Below are 22,366 nucleotides of genomic sequence, written 5' to 3' on the forward strand. Positions count from 1 at the left end.
TATAGAAGTGCCATGGATTTCTGTACCCAGAATATAATGGATCCTCGTTCTTTAATTCAACATGAACATTTTAGAAGCAAGCTTTGTAAATAACACATTTTTGCTTAGATAAAATAATTAATTCATTTTTAGTAGGTGGATAGGCTGTTCTTTATCTGGGGTTTCTGTTAGGAATAAACACAAGTTAGCTACTTTTAATTTTTAAATTAACTCAATCCCATGTTTCCCATAGGACTGCAGCCCTACTCTAGACATGCAAAGCTGATAGACATACCTCTGAAAAACACTTGCTGCTGTTCAGTCATGAAGGCTGAGTACATAAGCAGGCCACACCATCTAGATCTGCATTTGTAAAAAATCTCTAAAAGCTCTAATCTGTTTCTATAATAAAATAAATTAAATATGCTGAATGTAACTAAATAAAAAAAAGAATGTGTTAAAGGAGTATAAATACTTTTGCAAGGCTTTGCAGCTGAGAAGAATCTTGTGTTCGGTTTGCCAGAAGAAGCACTGGCTGTACGTTTTAGTAAAAATGACAACCCAGTCGACATATCTTATAGCCCTTTTTTTTTGGGTGGGGGTTAATGTGCACTCTGGGGGTGTCAAGGGGGTGGGGGTATTGCTGCGTTTAACGTGATGCGCATTCTGGTCACATCTGCATTCTGTGACTAAAGAACCGTTTCACTGCCTGTGCGTCCTCTCTGCAATAATAAGCATGAATCAAAACCTTGCTGTCAGAGGATTATAGGCATCATGCTCAAAACTGGTACCGTATTGGAGAATGGGGAAGGTGAGTCACAGTGTTTCTGGGGTCAACATGCAGGACTTTAATACATTACAGCAAAGACTAGAAACATGTTGCCCCCCTCGACGCTGATACAGGTTTTCTTTTGGATTATTGGGCAGAAGTGACTAATGAACCTGGTCGTACTTTAGGAAGACTGCGCAGAGAAAGTGACACAAGATGGTGGGGCAGATGGCGATTAACATGGTCAGACACACAAGCAAACAGACGGGCAGAGAGATGAAGAGTTAACGATAAGGTCTGCTCTCCTGAAGATGCTGAGAAGCAAAAGTGCAAAGTGGTCAAACTATTCACATAGTTTTGTCGTTGGTTCGCGGTGCTTTTCATCACAACTAATAGTACAGCGTATAAAAGGTGTGATGTAGCAGAAAGAAAGTTTGGGAGATTAAGGAACGATTGACTCAGAGGCTGGAGTAGTGCAGATGCAGAAATATTCTAAATCAAATAAAATCTTTATATTCTTTTCTTATAAACTCACTCTCCCGTGTTTGCATTGATAACATTACAATGTAGATGTTGCATAATGTATGCAGATATATTTACAATAGAGCAGTTTCACATGTGTGCTTGTATATTGCACGTGGTTTTTCAATGTAGACGCGGGTGTCGTGTGCGGAACACGGTGTGTTTCTGGTGTTTTTGTGCACACGTATTTTTTTTTTATGGCTCTCCTCCTCATCAGCTGCGGCCCTCTTCTGCTGAACGCTGGTCGGACTTGAGTTTGACGAATTCTTTGGCCACGTCGTCGTTGTTGCGCTGAGAGAGGATGCGCAGCACCGTCAGGCCCGTCTCATCCATGTGGACCCGCCTTCCGAGCGGCAGCCAGCAGGTGACGCTGCCCTTGTTTGCTATGTCCTTCACCTGCAGCACGGCCATTCCCACCGTGCGGTCCTCCCTGGCGAAGCAGTAATCCTTCACACACACCTGCAGCTCGTAGCTCTCTGGACCCACTTCGGTGCCTAGCGAGCTGACGCACAGCAAACATATTCTCAGTTTCAGTCATGGATCATTTCAGCTCCAGCCAAAGCAATTGAATGGATACTTACTACTGATAGCTCTCACTGAACTTTGGTGACCAACTGTTGTTCTTGGACTTGGTGGCAAATTTTCTTTTCTTATCACTGAGGTGAGGCCCGATAATGTAGACTTCCACAAAAGGCCTGAAACCCTGTGCTTTCCATTTCAGGTCATTAGCTGCCACCACTGGAGGAAAAATGCAAAGTGAGCAAAGAAGAAGTAGCAGAAAAGCAGGACTCATGCTCCTCTAGTAGCTACCTTTAATACTGATCTTGTGCTCTCCGTTTGGCTGGGGTAAAATGTCCACGTTCATGACCACTTCACCCACCGCGTCCACTCCTGATGCTGCAAAGGGACATGCAGATATAATCATTATATCTATGACAAACTGAAGTGTAAAAGATATTTAAAAAATCCACTGCAAAAGTATTTACACCCCTTAAAGTAAAAGAAAAACAGTCATTTTAGTTATTACAGATCCACATGAAGTAGCTCATAATTGGGATCTAGAGGCAAAATGATTGACATTGCTCCAGTTTTCGTTTGTTTTATTGAATCAAAATCTAAAGTGGTTTTATTCAGCTTTCTGCCTATGAAAGCTTTCTTTCAGGGTTTACTTCTCTGTGCCATTTGAAGAAGATCCCAATAGCATGATGCTGCCACTGCCGTGTTTTGTTCTGCTGAGCGTGTCATTGGGATGATATGCAATGCTGGTTTATTGCTACCTGCTGCTTTCTGCATGTACCTTTAAAAGCACAGTTTTGTTTTATCTGACCTTAGCAGTTTTTTTTCCACTTGTTTAAACTACAAATTAGACTTTTTATGGCTTTCTTTTAGAAGTTGCTGAGAACTATAAAAGTTATTAAAAGACTGCCACCTGGGCTTTGAATCTCTGATCATTCAGATTTACTACTCCTCAAATCATTACTCTTCTTCCTTTAGATGTAAGTTTAGGTGGACGACCATACATTGACTATTGCTCAGACCATGGTGTTGATCTGAAGAGGAATGTGAAATGTTTTAAGCTTTTGAAAGGGTTTTACAACCTAACCTGCTTAAATTTTCCTCATCTTTATCCCTGACCAGTCTGCTGAGATCCTTGGACTCACTCATTCTTTTTGTTAACCAATGATCCCTCACAGACCTCTGGGGTCTTCACAGAAAAGCTAAAGTTGTACTGAAATGAAATAACAGGCTATAAAAACAAATTTGAAAGGAAAAGTAAAAACCTGTTTCTATTCCAAATGAGTGTATTTAGCACCTAAAAAGCTTCAGCAGGACTGAAAATATTAGCTTATTGACAGTTTGACCAAAAATACGCATGGATTGAAAGTTACCTTTCTCTGGTGGGGTGTCTTCATTTGCAGAATACCTGATTCCTTTTCCTCCATGGACTGATGAAAGCAGAAAACAGTTAAGATTATGAGGTGACACAGAGGTAAAAGGATCATTAAACACACTAACTGTAGGTACTAAAGCAGATCACATATCATTCAGATGTATGTAGCAGCTGGGGGAAATTCTGACAGTAAACATTTAGTAAGATGCAAAAAAAAAAACACAAGAATAGCAGACAACCCTTTGCATAATTAATATTTTTTTCCAAATCACTGTAAACACAATCTATTTTGAGTCCATAAGTGTACCAACATAGACTTTTAACAGGTTTAAGCTATCCTTTAGCTCCTAATCTTTACTCTTTCAAAATGTATCTGTTGGTGTTTGTGGGAAGTCGTACCCTGAGCATGCTGAGAGAGGATAAACTTTCTGATGAGCTTGTCAGTGGCCTGTGTGTACAAAGACAGGGCGTAGCGCAGGGACTGCAAATCTGGACTCTTCTCTAGGAACGTCTTCTTCAGGCCAACTCCGCCAGCATGGAAATATTGCTGTTTAACAGATATGACACAAAGAGAGATTACTTGACGAGCTCCAAGGCAATATGAGCTTATGGGATGTGCTTTTACTGTGCAGGGCAGTTGACACCAGTAATAAAGGATGGGACCATGTTTCAAGCTGCTCTGGTTATTCATTTAATCCAACTATAAGAAATCTCCAAGCCAGGTGCACTAAAGAAAAAACCTAACAGATAACTGAAACGCCTGTGGATCAGTTGCCCCCTTTGCTCCTTATCTTGCACCAACTAAAGGACACTATAGAATCCTGAAGTTAACCTGCTTTTTCCCGTTCAAAACCACTTCTGATTTGTGCTCACCCCTATGCCACTTTGATGTCTCTAAGTTGCAACCATTTAATTTTTCAGTCCACTTTGAGCATCAAACCAGGATTAATTATAACTACTTTATTGTAATCCAAAGATTGACCCAAGCAGGAAACCACTGGGCAATTCTTTGTGAGCTTTTCAGTCGACCTTAAAAAGGTCAGTTTTGAGCTTAATTTCTTGCTGAAGCACTTGGAATGATTCTGAAACATTTCTATGCTAAAATTACAAAACAACAGCTTGGAGTTAGAAACTTCAAATAAATCAAACTGTTTAAAGCAGATGACTTTATTAAAGTTAACATTTCAATGGTTTAAAATCTAATGTTATTTAATTTTTGGATGCCACCAAAACAAAATATATTTTATATCATAAAAATCCTATATTTTCCTTTTTTGTGTTCAATAAAAAATCATATTCGAAAAAGTAAAAATGCCATTCAACAGATTTTAGACTAAAAAAAAAAAAAAAAAGACAATCAATTAATACCAAATGATATGAGCACCCTTCAGTAAAAAAGCATCATTCTTTTTTTAGAGATTTAGAATGGGATCCCTAGTGGGGAGGCTGTCATGGTTGTGTTGTGTTCAAGTGCCTTTATCAGCTCTGCTGGTGGCAACAGGATGAGACAAAGAAGGAGGGCTTTTGCAGCTGCTAGACTTGACATCAATACAGTGTCTAAGATCTGTTAAATGTCATTCTTTTCTGCAGTTAGTAATTTTGGATGTATTGTTATGCAAATCAACCCAGCCTCCCTGCAGCTGAGAAGATGGATGTACGAAGAGTCAACAAGCAGGAGAGGAGCTCACTTTGCAAATAATAAAGCTATGGCACAGAGAGGGGTCTGTGCTGAGAGAATTAGCTGTTCAGAGGAGAGATATTCTCCGTTACACACACACACACAAAAAAATCAATGCTCAGCAAGAGTCACAGAGAAAATGACACTCTGTGGGACTCTTCTGGTTTGTGGAGAAGAGGATCCATCAAAGGAGACAAAGATCTGACATACAGTGATAGCTGAGCCTGCAGTTCCTGAGCACAGAAACAAACATACAGGCAATACAGCTCAAACAACCAAACATGAGTGGATAGAAACTATATTTTTTAAATTTCTATAAAGCATCTTTGCATAAAAGGTTAGGCCAGTTGCTGTGGGTTTGGAGCTTATCATTCAAGCTATCATTGTCTTTGTTATTAAAGCATGTTCATCAGGTCATGTGAACCTGATGAACATAAAACAGTGTGGGAAAACACATGCATTGGAAATATTCCAATTAAAAACAGAAGAATTCAGGTAGTGATTAAAATTGGTTGATTTATAATGACTTGTAACTGACTTAGTAAACACCATGTATGAGTTATACTGTCATGCTAACGGTACTTCAGTATGGAGGTGGTTAATTTGGAAGAAAACTCAGTCTCCTGTTTCATGTATCAATAAATAACCATTAAAGCTGTAGGGAGCTATTTTTCTACAGAGACAGGTGCTGATGATTTTGCTCCTTTGCTATTTTATACTGTTGCAGTTTTAGTTGTTTTGCATTCATGCTTTTCAAGAGCAGAAAGCCATGGAACATCATATCATTAATTCATATCATAACGTGATTGACAAGTTATGATTTCATATTGACCACATATTCAAGTTTCAGAGTTATTTGAATAATAAATGTTGGTTGTAATGAACCAACTAATGAATTATTTGTAGATTTTCTATTAAATTCATGTATATTGTATCTTTACAATACTGGCAATGCTTTTTCGAGTAATGAACAACAGTCTTCCAAAGATTTTTATTCAGAATTTATTTTGGTTAAGAAAAAGTTGATATAATTTAACAACATTTTATTTTTTATTTTTGAAACAGGTAAAGTGGGAACTAATACAAAAAAACTGATGTTTCTGTTTGAGGGGTTAAGCTATAGAACGGTCATAATGATGATCATTGAAGAAGATTAAAGAACATTAGATGATTAAATAAGTGTGATAATTACTTTTCTTCTTTTTTATGATATTCTTTTTTTCTTATTGGGTCTGTTTTTCCTTTTTCAGATTCTGATTTTGAAAACTATTAGATACAAACACATTTTTCATGATTAGAAGATGTATGTACCGGTATCTAAAATAAAGTTCAGTCATTCAATATTTCTTCAGTTAGTGAAGGAAAAAACTTACTGAATCCAGATTTCAGCAAGACATTTAAGAGGAAGTCAGATCATATTCCAACTAATTTGATCTATTATTATAATTCTTTTTAACCTTAAAAGGCTTTCTATGGTGTCATACGCTGAACTGGGAAATGTTGTCAGACTCTTACCTAACAAGATAAAAAGATTCTAGACTAACAGTGACAAAAAGTGTAATTATGTTATTATTTTTTGTTGGTTTTAAACCAGTGATATCTTGTTTTATAATGTCTGCCCTAAAACATAAAGTAAGAGCATGCCTCTATATTAGGGATGGAAGGAGGCTAGAAAGAACTATATAAAAAGGCTGTCAAATTTAGGCTCTTAAAGCAAACGTCAGATAGGCTTAAATGCTAATATTTAGATCATGCAGCATCAAGCAGTTGTAGTACCTTAATAGTATCTAGTGCCAGCTCTATGACTGCACACTGTTTGGGAGTCAGAGCTTTGGCCTCTTCTCGGCCCATGTGCTCCTGCAAGACAAAAAAAAGGCAAAAGAATAAATATTTTTCACCGCCATTTCCAATACACACATATAAAAGATTTCATTTATCTTCCTGCCATCTGCATCAGTCACCTTGAGTTTGGAGAGCTGACCCAACTCCTTAGCAGCGTTAAAGATCATCTGAGTTCCCTGTGAAAGGAGTGATAGACATCAGTGACGACAGAGAGAAGATAAGAGTAGCAGCAGCCTTTGAAGGGATGTGCAGGACGGCGGATTTGTAAAGTGAAAGGTGTGTGATGGAGAGTACAGCTTTAAATTGTATTATTCGATGAGTTGGTTGGAGTGAAAATACCCTTTAAACAAACACAATAAACAACCACCTTGGGAGAAGTTTATAAGAAGAGGAAGGACTTTAGGAGGTTTAAGTGTTTTTGTGAACAGTCAGCATTGGTTGGATGTGCTGCCATTTAGATTAAGCTCTGATGCACTCCACTTAGGGGGAAACAATTTGACAGGAGTCACACAGTGTGATAGGGCGCACATGTTAAAGGCAGTGGTTCTTCATGCTTTTAAAGGCTATTCACACATACTTACAATGACCTATAAGGAGAATAAGAGCAAAATGGGAAAATGGCAGGATAGATGAGTTACTGTTCAATCCCAGTTAAACACACTATCATAGATGAGGGAGAGGAGAGGAAAGGAGTGTTTCTGTGTGAGAGTGTTTTCTTATATACCGTCTGATCGGTAAGTGTTGGAAGCACAATAGTTTTTTCCATTGTGTTCATCACGAGTTTCCACAGTTCCTTCAGCACTCTCTTCAGGACTGTCTTCTCACAGATCTTTGCAAACAATGACAAGCTAAAACACAAACAACACACAATGTGTCAAACCACAGGAGAAAAACACATCTGAGATCTGTAGTTCTATATTCATCATACACCAAGGGGGGGGAAAAGCTAGGAAGCGGTTTGATGTATGTATAAAAAGAGAAAGCACAGATCTGGGAAATTATTTTTTCTGGTAAAATATTACATAATGAAATGGAAACAACTGATTGCACACAAAAAAAGAATGCTAAGATGTTTGCAGACAATAGAAAAAAAGCTGAGAAACAAAAAATAATGATTGAACTTTATGCCCAGTGGGGGTGCTGCATAAAAAACAAAAACAAAACACAGACATCTCTGTTCTAAAAATCACTGCATGAACTGTGCAGCGCCTCCTAAAAACTGTCATAGATTAATTTTGCTTTGAATGGAAAGTTGAAACTTGTGGTGAAGTAAAGACAGACAGAATAAACAGCTGATATTTTTTTGCCATGCTGTAAATAACAATGGTCTCAGATAAAGCCATACAGATTCTTGGGGATTTTTAACTTATCATATCAAATAATTTAGGAAAAGCATAGATGATGAGTTTCAAAACCTTCATCTGTGACCATCTAAGCTAACAGGTGTCTTATTAAAGGCACCAATTGCAGCATAAAAGTGTTATCTTTAATAATGGCTTACATTATGTACTGTCTACCATCTGTCGGGGTTCCACTAGGGTCTCCTTTTGGACCCCTCTTGGTTAGACTTGTTGATCATGTTCTAACATACTGTATTCCCAATGTATGTGCATGACACTATGAATTTTATAAATAGTTACACTTCATGATCTTAATCAAAATCAGACCCATATTGCAGTTGATGCATTTGCAGCTCTTGGGGGGATTATGTGAGTTTACCAAATTCACAACCAGCATAACCTTAATCTGCTAGCATCAGCAGTAAATAAAGATGGATGCCTTTTTCTATGACATAGAACTTTTTTACTAATAGATGTTAATCCTTTTTAAAACTCAACTCAACTCAACTTTATTGTCAAATGTGCTACATGAAACATACAACACAGATGAAATTTCCATCCCCTCAACCCCTAATAATAAATAATAAAAATAATAAATAATAATAATAAAAACTGAATATTTTAGGTTGAACATGTTTTAGCCTTTCATTAGCCTTGAATTACATAGGTTTTATCTTTATTTCATAAAAGATAAGAATGCAAATTTGTTGTGTGTTTGAGATCTAGGACTGATGTTTGGAAAAGTTCACAACAAAAAAATGAGACAGCTATATTGTATGTTTCATTTGTCAATTAGTGGACAGAAACAAAGCCACAAAAGTACATCATCATGTAAAAATGATAGGAAAAAGCCCTCAAACATTTAAAATATCTAATTTAGTGATTTTGTTTTCAGCACCATTGTTTTTCAGATCTAATTATGATACTTGAAACAATGATCACATTGATTGCTGCAATATAAAATGTTCTTCTACAAATAGATTCATAAAACAAAATAAGAACTTTCACTTAATCATTTTAAAATTAAGAGTAAAACAAAGTATTTAGTTCCAAGCATTTTTGATTATTGCAAATATGTTTGTTTTCAATATAAGACTATTTTGGTTAGTCTAATTAAAAGTATAACTATAGAAGTAACAAATATGTATTGTCATTTCATAAGGTTTTTTTTAAAATAATATTTACTTTGTAATTTAGACATTTTAAATGATTTATTATTGCAGAACCTGAATAATTCTTTCCCCCTTTCTAACATCCAGCCTTTCTTACTTGCTATCCAGGAAATCCATGATTGGCTGCAGGACGTTGTCAGCCTCCTGAACCACACTGCCATTTGCTGGGACAGTCTGACCTTTCACCTGGGCGAGGATGTCCCCCATCTGCCTCACGTTATCCTCAATCTGGGGCTGGAAGCTATAACAGAACCCGACAGAGAACAATGTGAGCAAAGCCGTAAGCTGCAGAACAAAAGTTTGCAGCCAGTTTAAGCAGAAACTCCCACCTGACAGCAAAGATGCGGCTGAGGTCATCCATGACGCTGTTTAATTTGTTCTGCAGCTCTTTTAGGAAGTCACTTGCCTCAACGTTGAGCTAGAACAAAGATAAGGTTCATTTGTAATGTCAGTAAGAGAAAACAGTATAGCTCAAAGTATTTTTGAATTTGAAAATAATTAATAAAATATTCTTTAATTGAATGGAATTTAATTATTATTATTCTTTATTCCTCTAGAGCTTTGTGTAGGTTTTATCACATTGCAACTACAAACCTAAAAGACTTTTAGGCTGTTAAATAACAACAGTGTGTTTTCAGTCAGGTTTCAGAAGATCCTTCCTATCTACAGCTATCAACATCTACAACACCTGGTTAAAATAAAAAAACTATGAATTACAGCAACATTTAATATTCATTTGAGATTAATAAAGTACCTTTTGATAGAGAGGATTTCAACACAAATAGGTGGACAACTGTGGAGTAGAAGTTCAGGAATAGATGGGCCCTGATTTAGCCCATCCTGCTGCAGCTCTATATTAATGTTTACAGTTTATGTTCCTCGTTCCTCCCTGGTTTTCTTCCAGGGTGGTCCTGGATGTAGCTACATCCATATTCCTAATAACTCTGACCAGCTTTTCAAACCCAGCAGAAGTAGAGATTCTCATAACATGATGTTGTCTACATCATGTTTAACTGTGGGGATACTGTGGTCAGGATAATGTGTAGTTATTGTTTTTGTAGAGGTTTTTTTTCTTTAAAAATGCTCTATTTTGCTGTGGCCACATTTTTGCTGTCTCTTGCAGTCCCATTCGGCTATAGCTTTCTTTTAGCAATACCTGTCCATCCAACAGATTCCCGAACTACAGCTGTGGCTTTCTACAGCTCCTCAATGGACATTTGGTCTTTTCTCTGATTAAAGGTCTGTCTCTCCATTCCTTAGTCTAGGTAGACAGTTTGTTTTGGTCCTCTAACTTAATCCTGCATCAATTCTTTTTCATAATCTTCCCCTTATCTGCTTTGTTCCATGAGCTTAATAATGTAGTTTGTTTAGTCTGACCTCTAAAACACAAAATTATCACACAGAACAGCTGGATTCATACTAACAGTAAATCAGACACAGGATGAAATCTGACGGAAATCGTTTAAACTTCTAATTGTGTATAATCCTCTTTTATTTTGGGTTAGTCTGTCACTGGAATTATCAGTAAATTACATTGAAGTTTGTGCTAAACTAGAACAGGATGGAAAAAAAACCTACATCTTTTCCTCCCATGGCCTCAAACATCTTCTCCAGCTGAACCCGGAGCTGCTGGATGTTATTGATGATGATACATGGCTAAAAGGAGGAAAAAAAGAAAAAAAAACATTAAATAGCATAGAAACACACACCTCTCTTAGTTCTCTTTTAGCTCCCATCTCCTATTTATAATCTGCCTTTACCTTTGTGCTGCAATCAATCACTCTGCAGCACTTTTAACTTTTTCTTAAATGCTTCTTTTGCATAAACATGTAGTGGTTTAGGACAGGAGAAGCTGCAGTCTTCTGTAATTACTGCTGCTCTTGGTGGGGGTGGGGGGTTCTGGTCTCTGTGGGAGTGTAGCCTACTTTCCCCCTCCAAGTCTATACCACTTTGAGCTAATTACACAGCAGCCCTAATTGAAAGTCTCAGCTCTAGGACTGAAGAGATAGGAAAGAAAAAACAGGAAACTAAAAAAAAAAAAAAGAAGCTAAGATCACACAAACTTCAATAACTCACCTCTTTCTTTCTAATATCTATATATTGTATATAGATATCTATGTACTGTGTTTAAATATTGCAAACACTTACCACTTTCTCTTTTTTGACATGATTTGGGAAGTCCTTTGCTATGATGTCAGCATAAGAAAGCAGGACATTGCCAATAGTCTAGAGAAAGACACCAAATGAAAAATAGGACATTATATTATCTTGAAATCTAAGGTAAAGATGTTCAGAAGGAGCAGAGAAGAAAGTCACCTTGGCGAATCTCTTCATGTAGTTGCCAACAATCTGAGGATCAGGACACTCCAGCTTGCGAATGATTTCGAAGCTCTGATTAAGCTGAGAGAACACGTCCACCACCGAGCATGAGAACAAAGCGTGTTCCGACGTGACCTGGAACTGGAGACCAAGAGGGGCAGCGGGGGGACCAGAGGGAAAAGTTGAATGATTTGCTTTATGGTACTGATGCTATCAACACTAACATCCAAGTTTCCGAACCCGGACACTGAGAGGATTTATTCCCCACAAGAGGTTCCACCCAGTGCAGGAACAATGAAATTGCCCCCCAGCTCAGCTGCCTGTGACTGGAATCAAAACACTTGTGGGTTGGTTTCTCTGAAAGCCTTTGGATCAGAGGCATGGGGGGGTAATCAAAGTGTTATGATGAGGAAAAGTGCCCTCATTAGCAGCCCGGCCATTAGCCCAGAGCTAAATAGCGTTACGGTATGCGACTGAGCTCAGGGACCACCATCTCGCTGATGCAGGAAAGCAGAGGCTGCCTTGGGCGACAGTAATTGGACTCAAAGGATCCATGACATATGATATGGGAGACTTTTCAGCTGCTCTCTATCGACCTTCCCGCTGCGGGTACGTAGGTGTGAGACGCTGCATCGTACGCGTGTGTTTACACTAACTCGTACAGGAGCATCTGCTCAAATCCACAGCAAAGTGTTTTCCACAAGCCTTTGCTATTGAGTCATCATCGATAGCCTTGAGGCGTCCAATCTGCTGCCTTCTCACAGCTTGGAATGTGAGTTGCAAAGTTGAATGTGCATAAAAGAAAATCATGAATATTTTCCCCTTTTTATGGGGAATTCACCGCAGAGATCACAGCCAGGTTAGTGCCTCAGCAGAATTCAACTTAAATTTATTGCATATCAGTTCCCAATAGTTGCCTAACATTTTGTAAAAACTTTATTAGCAAATATGTTTTTTCTTTTTAGCACTTACCCCATCTTTCTTGTCCCTCTCCAGTGCTCCATGGAGAAAATCTCTGGAAACTTCTTCGTTTTCATCCAACCACATGATGACGAATGGCTCGAACCAGCTGCACAGAAAAGGTCGAACAGGTGTGAGATAAATCTTTGTGTCAGGGTGGTAAATAGGACAGGAGAGTTATTTAGCAACATAGAAAACACTCACGCTGGATACTCGGGTACGTGCTTCTGGAAAGTGGGCAGCTCTTTGCAGTACTCGTTATAAAGCCACTTTACCTTGAAGTGCAAATTCATGTAGTCTGCACTTTTACACAAGCGGTTCTTCTCATGCTCTAAATGTCAAAGAGAAAGATGGAATAAGGAGAAGCCAACACTTTGCTCATTCCCAATCCATGTATCTAGGGTCCATAGAAAAGTTATTTACAGCCTCGTAAGTTCTTACATTTTACCATTTCATATGGCTTTTGCATGATAAACAGAGATAATAAAATAAAATCCACTATTTGCTTTTAAAGACACCTAACACAGTACATCTGCGAATAATTGAATCTCAGTATATATCCAGTTGTTCTATGAAGGTCTTGGAGGTTTGTTAGAGAAAGTTGGTCAAACAGCATCATGAGGAACAAAGGACAAAGCCTACAGGTCAGGGAGAAAGTTGTGGAGATTTTTGATACGGGGTTAGGTTATAAAAGTGTTACTGTGGTTATCAACATCTCAAAGAATAGAGCTCAGAGCATAATTTGAACATGGAGAGACTATGGCATTAATGTCAACCCACCTAACACCTTAACCAAAAAGGAAGGAGAGCAAGGCCCTGCAGAGACCCACAGCTTGGGTTGAAGAGTTTTCAGCTTGTAGCCTGTCATTATGGCCACTAAGGCCATAATTACATCTTCTATGCAGTGTTCTGCACATATCATCATCTAAACACTTAAAAGTGGTATCTGACCATCTGACTTATAGCTGCATTCATAATAGAGAACTGCTACAAAGGGTTAAATGTTTAGTTACAATGCTTAGCAATGTTTAATTACTGTTAAAGCGAGTAGCATCCATCTTGAATGTGGAAGTCGGGTATCATTCTGTTATAACAAATTGAAGTTTTAAATTTTTACTTCTAAAGACAAATGGAGCGCAACATTAGCTACACACTCCAAAAATCTGGCCTTTTTGGATGGACTCCACTGCAGAAGGAAAGCCAGAGGAAATCCCATTTAAAGTTTGACACAATCTACGTAGAGGACATGTGGAGGAAGGCGCCGTTCTCATGTACGAAAATAACTGAACCTTTGGCTATGAGTGGAGAAAAACCTGGCAGTTTTAGCTGAACACGACCTCTCCAACATCAAACATCCTGACATGGAAATATTAGCATTAGAGTTATAAGGAAGATGGTTTCCCAATAAATAGAACATTAACAAAATTAATTAAAGATGGAGGTTTTTAACTAGACAAAACACGAAAGACCTCAAAGGTAAAGGAATTTGAAAGTGATTTTTAAAACTTACCCTCCATGGCGTATTTCATATCTTGTGCAAACATGTTCCACATGACTTCAGCGCTGATCTTCCCCACATTGAGTTCTTGGGGAAACCTATGGACAGACGACGGCAGCTGTTTCTATGTTCATTTCAAAACCCATTAGAGGTACTGTGTTACTAAAACCTCAACAAGAGGCAATTATTCTCATTGTTCCTCAAAAAATAACCCACAGGCAAGTTTGAATTAATCATCATGCATAATAAATTACATATCCTTCTTTAATCCCATTTTAAAAGGCTTAACTGTTTCTGAGATTGACCTCCATGTGTTCCATCTCTGTGGTCTTTATTAAAATAATTTCCAACAAAGCTGCTGTCTAATAAGTATCTAAATGAAAACACACTCACTGGTTAAGGCAAGGGGTGTATGAGTTTTTATCCTCCTCTATGATGGAAACAATCAATGTGATGAGCTTTGACCAGAAGTCCAGATTTTTGATGCTGGGACCCTGCTCATCTGGAGGGACAGCCTTCGACTGGAAACAGAAAGAGGTCAGGAATTCCCATTGGCACAGTAAGGGGAGAACACAGACCGATATGTATAAGAGTACTGAATGAACAACAGATACGTGCTTTGTACACATCCACTCACCGGGTCTGTCTGATATTCCCTGTTGTACAGATCGTGGCAGTTATTGAAGATGTATTCATAGGTGGAGTTAAGACAGGCTTTCACGCAGTCCTTCACCACCTGACTAGCCCTGGGGGGACTCTGCAACTCCTGGACCTGAACAGAAATAGAGAGAAGTGCATAAAGTACCTATCAGACCTGCAATACTTCAGCAGGACCTTATTTTACAGCAAATGCTGCTAAACAGCTTAATAAACTGTTCATAAACCAAAAAAACGACAAACTGCTTCAGAATGTATCCATGGGTTCATTTTATTTAAAGCTTATTTCTTTAGACTGAGTAAAAACACCAGCTTTAAGATGTGTGTGCTGACCTTCATTCTGAAAAATGTGATGCTTGTCAGCAGGTCAACCGTAGACTTGAGGTCTTGTAGCCTTTCAGGACTGCTGGCGGGGAAATTATTCTTGTGGCACAGACAGAAGGAAAATAGGTAAGAAACTGCAGCATCAACCAAATAACCCAAATAACACTTTCACCACAGCCCAAAAAAGGTGCATGTATGCCTAAAAATAGCACATGCAGATGCACCCAGTAAGTCACAGATAATCAACTGCACCCTTGAGACTACTTAGAGCGGCGTGTAAATTAGAGTCAGCGGTAAGTACCCGATACATGGACAGGTCGATCCTCAGGGAGTTGTGCAGCTGATCCAGCAGTTTGACAAACCTCTCCTTCTGCAGAGAAAAACAGAGCAGAGCTCAGAAACATTGCCCAGCTGGAACCAGCTGACTGCTAAAAAAAAACAGGACAGGATTTATTAGGCCTCACAGAGTTGCAGTGTTCAAATGTGACCTTTTATCTTTCTGATTGTGCTTTTTATTTTAAAATGAAATTTAAAACTCCTAATCCAACATGTAGGAATGGGAGATATGTGTAATATTTTATATCATTTGAATCTGCTGTACTTGAAAAGAGACAAATATAAAGCATGCAGGGATGTGAGTCCTTGGTACTTCTGCAGCGACGATTCGCCATTTTGCTTTTGCTCCAGAGTGAAACTGTATCATACAGTTCATCATGGTATTTATGTTCCCCATTATTTCCCTTTTAGCTTTCAATCAGTCACCAGCAGGGACAGTTCTCGTTCATCTTACTCAAGTAGTTTTATTTCTGGAACTTACACCAAAGTTTGATGCAGCGAATCTGTCTGAAGCAGAAACATTGTTGGAGGACTGGGTGGTGTGGGCGTAGTAGGCGTTGATGTTGGCGAGCAAGGTGCTCATCACAGCCGGCACTCCTGGGCACATGTACTTAGACGACAAGCAGGCGAAGTGGCTGTTGGGGAAAAATTGTAAAATGACATTTGTATCATTTTTCTCTTCCATTCTATCCTCACATGTATTCAGTCTTTTTTAAAACCCTCATGTAACCACTGAATGAATGGCTGTGTGTATTAATAAGATTTGGGTACTGACGTCATGGCCTGGTAGATGGACTCGACCCCATATCTCATGGCAAACTCATCCACAATCTCCTGTGCTGTTTCATCAAAGTACACCTTCCATGCATCGTCGCCTTTGGCATCTGGGATCTTTACTACACCTCCATTTTGGTCCTCAGTGGTGTACTGGAATAGGTGCTAAAAAACAGATGAAAGGACCAGAGAATACATTGAAATGTCTGAAGGTATTCATTTTACTACTGCTTGGCTGCTCTTCTGTTTGCAGGTAATAATTCACCTATGACTGTATCTTGCTAACTCGCTTAGTAAAGGAAATTAGTTGCAAAATTTGAAGATTCACATGTTAACAAACAATATCTCCAGTCCAACTGACCTCATGGAGACAGGTGTACTGCACATGGTAAGGGGCTACAGTCTCCTCTCCTTTGATCTCCACACTGATGTGCATCCGGATGGCCCCTGACACGGCAGACTTATCTGTTCTCTTATCTGTTCAATAAATGTAAGATATAGACCTCATTAGCAGGGGGAGATCTCCTGGATGTACAGCATTCGAGCTCTTTGGTTAAATGTTTTGACTTGCTTTTCCTCTTACATATTTTTTTAAATATCTGCCAGAGTTACTGCACGAAACTCACCCAGGTTGTACCAAACATCCATCTCTCCGCTCAGAGTACGCACTTCAATGATGGTCTGGCCCAGGAAGTCATCACTCTCACGTTTGAACCTCTGCTTCACACGGGACTTGATGTCGTCATCCTCGTCCCAGACACGGACCTTGATGCGATCGGAGGAGTTGTGGCACTCGCTGGAAGAGGCAGACGCAGCACAAACAGCAATTAGGCATTTTTAAATGGAAATATTGGCAAAAGGAACCCTTTGGTGATCAAAATGAGTTTAAAATATGCATCAGAAACTGCCAAAGTTTGCTGCTGTACTCACAAGTGAAAGCTCTCTTCCCAGACTGGGTTCAGGTTGCCATAGATGGTTTTGGTTCTTTTCTTGGTCTTTCCAACTTGGACAGTTACATAAGGGTCACTGGAGCCTGTTTTGTCTTTAGCCTGAAGACCCTGAGCACAAACCACTGAGGAGGAGAGCACAAACAGATAGCTAAAGACAATGACAGCACAGGATACACCAGATTATAAAATATCCTGTTTTAAAGTTTGGTGTTTTATTCTAATGGAGATCTACATCAGGCCCAATAAAAAAAAAAATGAAAGTTACAAAGCAATTTTGGTTGACTGTGGAGGGCCTGAGCCTGGGTAGAGCATTCATATTGGGGGCATAACAATAAATGCTAATTTTCACGAAAAACACTTGAAGCTACATTACCCGTACTTAATTTGAGCATATTTCTTTGCTTAGAAAATCTAAACAGACTTTATTAGAACTTGTCTGTTTCCATTCTGATTTTTAATGTACTTTTTCTTGAATCTAATGATGAGTAATTTTGAATTTGAAGCTAAGATCCTTATGTGACTTTATTACTTCTGCAGACATGTTTTCCATCAGCGCTGGGATTATGATAACAAGTGATTCAACTATTTAATAGTTTATAGCAAAATGTAATTGAATTACCACTAAGCCAGAACATGTAAAACCAGTGGGAAATGCAGCAGAGAGTGGGAACCATAGATTTAGCATAATTTAGATGTGCGGATGAACAAGTCAAAGTCCAAACAGTAAGAATATTACCTAAAACACTTGCAGGCAGAGCTGCAATAAAGATTGCTTTAATAATATTGAATCAGAGGGATACAAACTGTGAGAAACTGTTTTGTGTACGGCTTCATTTTCCTTCTACTTCACAATAATTATCCAATTTAAATTGTACGTTCATATAAAATCGAGTTAAAATATACTAACGTTTGTGTTTACTGTGACTTTCAAGGGTCACAAGACTCACAAGAGTCTAAAACAAACCTGTGATGCTAATCTTCGCTGACCACTTGGAGGTACCGTCGAGCACGCTCTGTTTGATCTGTTTCATGTGCGTGCTGTGCGTCGCCTTGTCCAATCCAAACACTTCTTGGATTAGCTCAAAGATCTCTGGCTTATTCCTCTCTCTGATCTTCATGCGGTCCTTCAGTACCATGATGATGTTCTGGGTGCGGTCCTCTGCTCCATGCTTGGAGCTCTTTTCCGCTGCCCCTGATGTGATGAAGAATTGCAATGAACACTTCTTGATCAGAACCCAACCAAACTTTTTTATGCAATAAGAAACTTTAGAGCTCCACTTAAAGTCATAATAGCACCAGATCCAAAACCCAACCATCTAATTATCCCACTTAACGCTTTGATCTAATTATTGAGTGGCTGTAAAAAGTACAACTTAGGCAACAGATCTTCAAATAAGGACAGAGGAGATAAATTCATTATGCAAACAATGGAAGATGTTAAAATGCAAAGTCTTAGGGAGATGGGAGGGGTTAAAAGAGCTCGGGTTGTGACAGTGCATTACTCAGCAGGTAAATTGGAAAGGAGGAAGGAAGAGAACGTGAGAGTGGATAGAGAAACAAGAATAATGGGATGTCAATCCCACCATTTAGTCAGAGAGACCAGGGGAATGGTCATTACTAAAGATACATTCATTTTGGGTGCATATTTGCGGATATGTGTGTGATCTTACGCTGCAGGCAGTCGGCGTTGAGAAGATCCTGGCACTTTTCGTGGCATTTAACACCACACTCAGAGCAGCGCATGCCCTGCCGCGCAATGCCCCACAGCAGTCCTTCACATTCGTAGCAGTATGTGGGGGTGGTGGCTGTCCACACTTCAAAGTTATGTGGAGTGGTGGAGGAGATGGGGTAAATTAAGGCCTGCAGGGTCTTTTTATACACATGGCTCTTCTGCAAGCACAGTGATGGGGGAGGGAATATATATTTTTAATTCTGTAGTGATAATACATAATGGAAAATTTTGAGAGCTGTGACAAACAGCCATGAGGAGAGAAAACCCACCAGCTCCTCATTGCCCAGAGTGGTTGAAGCCATGGCTGAGGTGATTCCAGCTTTGCGTGAGTTCTGCACCAGAGACTGAAAGCAAGAGGACAGAGAAAAAGAAAACAAATGAAAGTGTCTGAATATCAAGAACAGTTACATTTTATTGAATAGTAGAAAATGATATTCCTATACCTACCATTGCCTAAATAAGCCAGGCCACCATGAAACACAGGAAGAAAAATAGAAAAAGATGAGAAAATCATCAAAATTCTGTTATTTAAAGACATAAATAATGGTACAGTATAGTACAGTATAAGTGTTAAAACAAGCCTAGTCACAGGACCCTGGTTTTTCCTACATGATCTCAGTATAATTTGACCTGTTTTCAAAACAGATATCAGCAAATTCTCCAATAGCAAGACAGAAAACATCAAACAGTCTAATATGACTAAAATTACTGAGCCTCAATTAGCGCACCGTCAAATAGAGCATTAAAAAACAATTATATACAGAACAAACTAATCAACTCTTGAGGTTTCTGGTTTGGTTTCTTTCCTTTAAAAATATAATAGTAAAATAAGAGAGTTGGCAATAGCCATCAAAGGTTACACTTGGTTCTGAATTTTCGGGCTTTGAAAAGGCAAATGTTCCACAAGCTGTAAACCTCTTTTCACTTTAAAAATAACCAAAGCAACAAAGAGGCATGTTAGTAACTGCATAATGCTGTGAGGATGTTTTATCCTGGGATGCTGGTAAAAAAAAAAAAAGAAGACTTTGTGGGTTTAATATAGCTTAAACACATGTGAAACCCATCAAGCTTTAGGGATGGAAATGCTTCCTGGTAAGTAGCAGGCTTTTCCACAGTGATGAGCCAACAGATTTTACTCACGTGACTTCAGGGTTAAGGAGGGGTTTGGAAACATAGTCTCTCTATGAAGATTAATGTTCACTAATTGAAAGAATTCACTCTTATTTTTTAACACTGGAAATATTCTGTGTTAATTAACTGACAAGTGACTGTTAAATTCAATTAAAACTCTAGGCTACCAAGGTATAAAAAAGTTACAAACTGCTGTTATATAGAAACTTTTTATATAAAGAGAGGTTAAATAATGCGGAATTGGTGTGAGGTGTGATGTGCCATACTTTGTGTGTTTGCATTGTTGTTGTTTCTCACCAGATCTCTGACGAGAGGAATCGCTTTTCTCTTGCGGAGGTCAGGCATGCTGTCAATACTGTAAAGTGCACCTCCCATTCTGAATAAGACAATATTACATCAATACATAATAATTAATATGGCAATTACTATTTCTAACTGGTTAAAAAAAATAAATAAATAAAAAAACACAACCATTAAATAGTAATATCTGGTGAACTGTAAAGTGCCTTCAGATGACATGTGTAGTGAATTGGCGCTATATAAATAAACTGAATTGAATTATTAGTAGTGATGTAATATATCCATTTTAATCACTGATTGTAATGCTATGCAACAACTGGAAATGTTAGTTATTCAGACCTCCTTTCCTCAAAAACAAATAACAGCTCTCCCTCTGTATAATTGATTATTTTAGCTTATTCATAATTTTTAGAGGGAAAGAAATAATATTTACAATTAGATAACATGCCTCATTTCAAAATGTCTTTCCTAACAGAACTAGAGCAGCTTTATAAAGTAATAAGATTTCTACACATCTTCCCCTTAAAAACTCAACATTTTTCCAGGCCTTTATAATTTTGAGTACAGAATATTTATCCGATTTTGCAGTAGGTGATATAAGTTATCATTTTGCTCCAAATTATGAAACAGCACAACACTGAAGCTGGCATTGAATTTCACAGTGTGGTAAAGGAACATTTTACCCATCTTTGATTGGAAACTGTAGATGAGCTCCCTTTTAAAAAATTGAGAGGCGATAATCTTTGCAAATTTTTTTTGTAAGGTAATTTTTATGCTTTGTTTTGCATTCAGATAAGATTCAATACGACAAACCCCTATAACCCTAACCTTAGTTTAAAAACCTTTAGGCAAAGTTACTATAGGCCAAAAATAACAGTAACAGAAATGTTGCCCTTCATTATTTATGTGAGTGTTTTAATCTGTGGATTTTACAATAATTTCCTTAAAAAATGTAAATACTGGTGCTTAAAATGTTAACTGAACTCTTAGGTGGAAAATTTGAGACTAAAAATGCAATATCAATGTGACATATATTTTGAAGATGCATGCTCCTCTATAATAGAAAAAAAAGAGTGATTTTGGGAACTTGTGCATTTTTCTGTACTAAACTGTATTTTTCCTCACTCTTATCCAGCCCAGGAAAAAGGACACAATTCAATAACTTCACAGTATAAGAACTCTGAGTGTACAACGTTTTTCCTCAGAGACAGTAGATTTTTAGGGAGTACTTACCCTCCTTTACCAAACCATAGTGAGTTTGAGGTCTCTCCTCGAGCCTAAGTAAAAGAAAGAAAGAATAGCAAATAAGGAAAGAATTTTTCATGCTTGTCCCTGCTCTTTATTTTTTGCCATCATACTGCAGGGATGCAGCTATGTAAGAATAAAACATTTTTCAGACTCTTACAAACCATTCTTTCCATATTACTGTCAGAGGAAAAACTTTGTGGTTGAGCAAACAACCATACAGACAGACAGCATCACAGATCTGGACTGTGGATTTCAAGATGGTTGTTGTATTCAGCCAGTTTGCATGCACTAACCACTCATTCACTTTTAGTCAAAAGATCCAACAAGATCATGTCTGAACCTAGACCCTGCAGGGAACCACAGGCTTCAGTTCTACTTGCTAATCTTTTAATTTGTTTGACTTATTAATAAGAAACAAAATATATCAAGGTTTCTCCCCATTTTTATGCTGATCATATTCAGCTTTATTGCTAATTTAATTCAAGTGAACTTCATAAAACATCTTTATTATTAAATAGAACCTCTAAACAGCATCAGTCTGGTTAAAAAATAAGGACTTGTAGGTAAATAAATAAGGAACATATTTTTTAATATCGCACTTTACAGATGAACACAAATTGCTTTACAGTAAGACACATAAAAACTTAAAACACAGATCATCGGATGAATACTTTACAAATAGGCTACAACAAATAAGCCTCGAATGCATAGCAGTACTGGGCCTGTCTTTATGTCAACATTTTGAGCAAATTAGAATTTTTCTCTTAAATAACCAAGAACAGATGATTTTAAAGTCACTGAAACGCCTATAACCTAACTGCCACCAAATATGACCAATCTGCAAACACTTTAGCGAATCAGAGAGCAACACCTTTAAAGGGACACTATGCAACATTTTTCAGTTAATTAATGTGTTCCATAACGTTATGGATGACTAAATGAGT

At 38.1% G+C, this 22,366-nt stretch overlaps 1 protein-coding gene across 2 annotated transcripts in view; it reads right to left on the reverse strand.

Annotated features, from left to right (window-relative positions):
* Positions 1–738: 738 nt before the first annotated feature.
* The window catches only part of LOC107096951 (protein unc-13 homolog A-like), a 45,988-nt gene continuing 24,360 nt past the window's right edge, over positions 739–22,366 (reverse strand). For both annotated transcript variants that reach the window (XM_015393871.1, XM_015393869.1), the window contains exons 12-42: positions 21,408–21,451; positions 20,172–20,250; positions 19,191–19,196; positions 19,013–19,087; positions 18,682–18,901; positions 17,976–18,203; positions 16,992–17,133; positions 16,688–16,857; positions 16,423–16,538; positions 16,063–16,226; positions 15,769–15,922; positions 15,253–15,321; positions 14,961–15,050; positions 14,608–14,742; positions 14,364–14,491; positions 13,983–14,068; positions 12,677–12,803; positions 12,485–12,581; positions 11,510–11,653; positions 11,342–11,419; positions 10,772–10,849; positions 9,523–9,611; positions 9,291–9,434; positions 7,406–7,529; positions 6,801–6,857; positions 6,616–6,696; positions 3,561–3,708; positions 3,160–3,216; positions 2,081–2,167; positions 1,852–2,008; positions 739–1,772 (exon numbers count right to left, since the gene is read on the reverse strand). In XM_015393871.1, the coding sequence (XP_015249357.1) occupies positions 1,484–1,772; positions 1,852–2,008; positions 2,081–2,167; positions 3,160–3,216; positions 3,561–3,708; positions 6,616–6,696; positions 6,801–6,857; positions 7,406–7,529; positions 9,291–9,434; positions 9,523–9,611; positions 10,772–10,849; positions 11,342–11,419; positions 11,510–11,653; positions 12,485–12,581; positions 12,677–12,803; positions 13,983–14,068; positions 14,364–14,491; positions 14,608–14,742; positions 14,961–15,050; positions 15,253–15,321; positions 15,769–15,922; positions 16,063–16,226; positions 16,423–16,538; positions 16,688–16,857; positions 16,992–17,133; positions 17,976–18,203; positions 18,682–18,901; positions 19,013–19,087; positions 19,191–19,196; positions 20,172–20,250; positions 21,408–21,451 (3,663 nt within the window). In that variant the 3' untranslated portion in view covers positions 739–1,483. The remainder of the gene's footprint in view (positions 1,773–1,851; positions 2,009–2,080; positions 2,168–3,159; positions 3,217–3,560; positions 3,709–6,615; positions 6,697–6,800; positions 6,858–7,405; positions 7,530–9,290; positions 9,435–9,522; positions 9,612–10,771; positions 10,850–11,341; positions 11,420–11,509; positions 11,654–12,484; positions 12,582–12,676; positions 12,804–13,982; positions 14,069–14,363; positions 14,492–14,607; positions 14,743–14,960; positions 15,051–15,252; positions 15,322–15,768; positions 15,923–16,062; positions 16,227–16,422; positions 16,539–16,687; positions 16,858–16,991; positions 17,134–17,975; positions 18,204–18,681; positions 18,902–19,012; positions 19,088–19,190; positions 19,197–20,171; positions 20,251–21,407; positions 21,452–22,366) is intronic.

The sequence above is a fragment of the Cyprinodon variegatus genome, unplaced genomic scaffold, assembly GCF_000732505.1.
Source record: "Cyprinodon variegatus isolate N-32 unplaced genomic scaffold, C_variegatus-1.0 Scaffold661, whole genome shotgun sequence".
Taxonomy (NCBI): Eukaryota; Metazoa; Chordata; class Actinopteri; order Cyprinodontiformes; family Cyprinodontidae; genus Cyprinodon; species Cyprinodon variegatus.